General features: G+C 39.0%; 1 protein-coding gene across 1 annotated transcript in view; it reads right to left on the reverse strand.

Moving 5' to 3' along the window:
• The window catches only part of LOC118338781 (coiled-coil domain-containing protein 148-like), a 23,746-nt gene extending 21,353 nt beyond the window's left edge, over positions 1–2,393 (reverse strand). Inside the window, exons 1-2 of the mRNA XM_035676094.1 lie at positions 2,308–2,393; positions 1,754–1,875 (exon numbers count right to left, since the gene is read on the reverse strand). Of these exons, the coding sequence (XP_035531987.1) occupies positions 1,754–1,875; positions 2,308–2,362 (177 nt within the window). The 5' untranslated portion in view covers positions 2,363–2,393. The remainder of the gene's footprint in view (positions 1–1,753; positions 1,876–2,307) is intronic.

The following is a 2,393-nucleotide window of genomic DNA, read 5'->3' on the forward strand; positions in this document are numbered from 1 at the left end:
AACAAGATAATCAGTGTTATTCACGTCACCTGTTAGTGGTCATAATGTTATGGCTGATCGCTGTATAAGAGTGAGACTGTGTTTTATACATTTCTTGTTAGCCATAGGTCCATTTCCCAGCAGATATTTTGGCTTTTCATAGTAGAAAAAGTACAGGTGTTAATAAAAACATTAACAATGGCTCTGCTCTATTGTTCACTCTTTGTATCTGTATAATAGCTTACTCTGTGGTGAGCAGTGAACTCAGATGTCAGACACATAATAATCATATTACTTTGTGTCAACACTGACAGCTGAAGTGTCGCCCGACTGTTGATTTTTGTATCTGCAGGCACATTGCATTGTGATTGCAGCAGAAAGTCGTGTACATGCTATAGACACAAGGCTTTTCCTTCCCTTGTGGGAATTTTTCAGGACACAATATCTTGCATAAAGTTCTTAATCAGAAAAGATAAAATGTAAAAAAAAAATCTGATAAAATAACAGAGGGTAAATATAGTACAGGATTGTATACACCTTTGCTTTTCCTAGTGTGACATGTCAAAATATCATCCATGAGAAAAGGTCAATTGTATGTCTATGAAAAAGTGGGATGGCACTTTTGAGAACCGTGAAAAGGGTATATTTGTTTTTGTAATGGATTTTGAGCTGTTTGAATTCTGCAAGTTGTTACCATTTTATTGTATTATATATGTTTTTAACCTAGATCTTTAAATAGAGATAACCTCTGTGATATGTGCATGAATAAAAGGATTAACAAGGAGTGTTTCAATTATGAATCACGTTCATGTTTTTAACCTGGGCCATTGGTATTAGTATTAGTTAGTATCAGTAATGTCTCAACTGTATCTCATTTTTAAACATTCATTGTTGAATATTTTTTACTCTAATGCGAGGTAGCCTTTTCTTTTTCTTTTTTTAACAGTGCTGCTGAAAATCTTATCAAAAGGGCAAGGTTTCAGTATCTGTTAATGCTGCCAGTCCCTTCCTGGAGAGCAAGAAAGATCCCATGCTTGAGGCAACTCATGGTCATTTATTTACCCTCTATCACATCACCAATGGGCAATGCTCAGAAAGCCTGCCCTTCAGCGGGGCAACCGAATGCTAACATAGCCTGTCTTATCTAGGTTATGCAGAGAGCAGGGTTGGAAGGAGCCACGGGCAACCATAATGATACTAAAAAGGCTTCTGCCACAGTTTACCAATTAAAACACCACAGGTCAAACAGCCTTATCGCAATTGCCCCTAGCATCAACTTTTTGCTCTGCTCAGAGTCAGAAGACCATGAGCCTCAGTTTTATAGAAAACTCCAGGCAGCCAAATGAATATTCATGAAACTGGCAGTGCTATTGTGTATATGGCAGCGATATTACTGCTGTTTCATGTTGCTGGACAAACTATAAAGGTTATGCAATGCCTGTTTTGTATGGAAGGAAATCCCTTTACAGTATGTGGTGTGTACGAGATAAAAAAGAAAGGTAGACAAACATAAAGAAATGATTCTATTTACTACTATCGGAGACATACTGTTTTATCACTTCACATTAAAATCGTGTTTTTGTCAGTCCAGGCACTTCCTGTGGTGGGTAATAAGAACTGTGTGCTCTCTGGAAAAATATTCTATATCATGGTGTTGTTGCACATTCTTCTTGTTTTAGTGCTGAATCATCGTGTTAGTAACCGTAACAGGAATGGATTTCAGAATAAAATTGCAGTTTTAAGCACAGGCATGATATTGATAACAAACAATTACCTTTTGTCCAATTAGATCAGACTCCAGGCGCTTGGCATCAACAATGGCTTGGAGTTTTTTATATTCAGCCGGTCTGTACTTTGAGCTGCCAAGACCATTTTTCATCCGCAGTGTCAGTTTTTCTGCATGGATGAAAGCAAATGATATGGCTGAATTAGGATCACTGGAATTGTTGAAAATCTCATCACTTTTAATGTCTGAAGTAAAGTCTTTATGCTGACTTCAGCAAAGAAAGAAACAGAGGTAAAGACAAAGGAGGAGCACCAGTTGAGCACTAATGGATTGTATGGGTAATTTGGAAAGGGCTGTGTGGGGAGGGGTGCAGCACAGAGCAAACTAACTGTGTCAGGCAGTTCTTTTGGGTTGTTCAGCTGTGACTCAACGAGGCAGGTGAATAAACACAAGCAGTGCTGCCTCTGAAAAGCATCAAAGACTTGACAGTACCTGGAGAATTCAACATGGGGACTTCAGGTCAAATCTGTTCATCAGATCAATGGGCCACAAGTCAGAGTCACAAGTCAGCAATGTTTCAGGAGCTCTTTCTGCTGACTTACCCACATCTGCTGCTCTGTAGTTTGTGATGAACGTGTGCGGATCCCTTCCACTCATCACGGCAGAGCGCTATTTGCGTGCACTTACA

This window comes from Morone saxatilis, unplaced genomic scaffold (assembly GCF_004916995.1).
Source record: "Morone saxatilis isolate NCDOM2014 unplaced genomic scaffold, NCSU_SB_2.0 Contig5, whole genome shotgun sequence".
NCBI classification, from domain to species: domain Eukaryota; kingdom Metazoa; phylum Chordata; class Actinopteri; family Moronidae; genus Morone; species Morone saxatilis.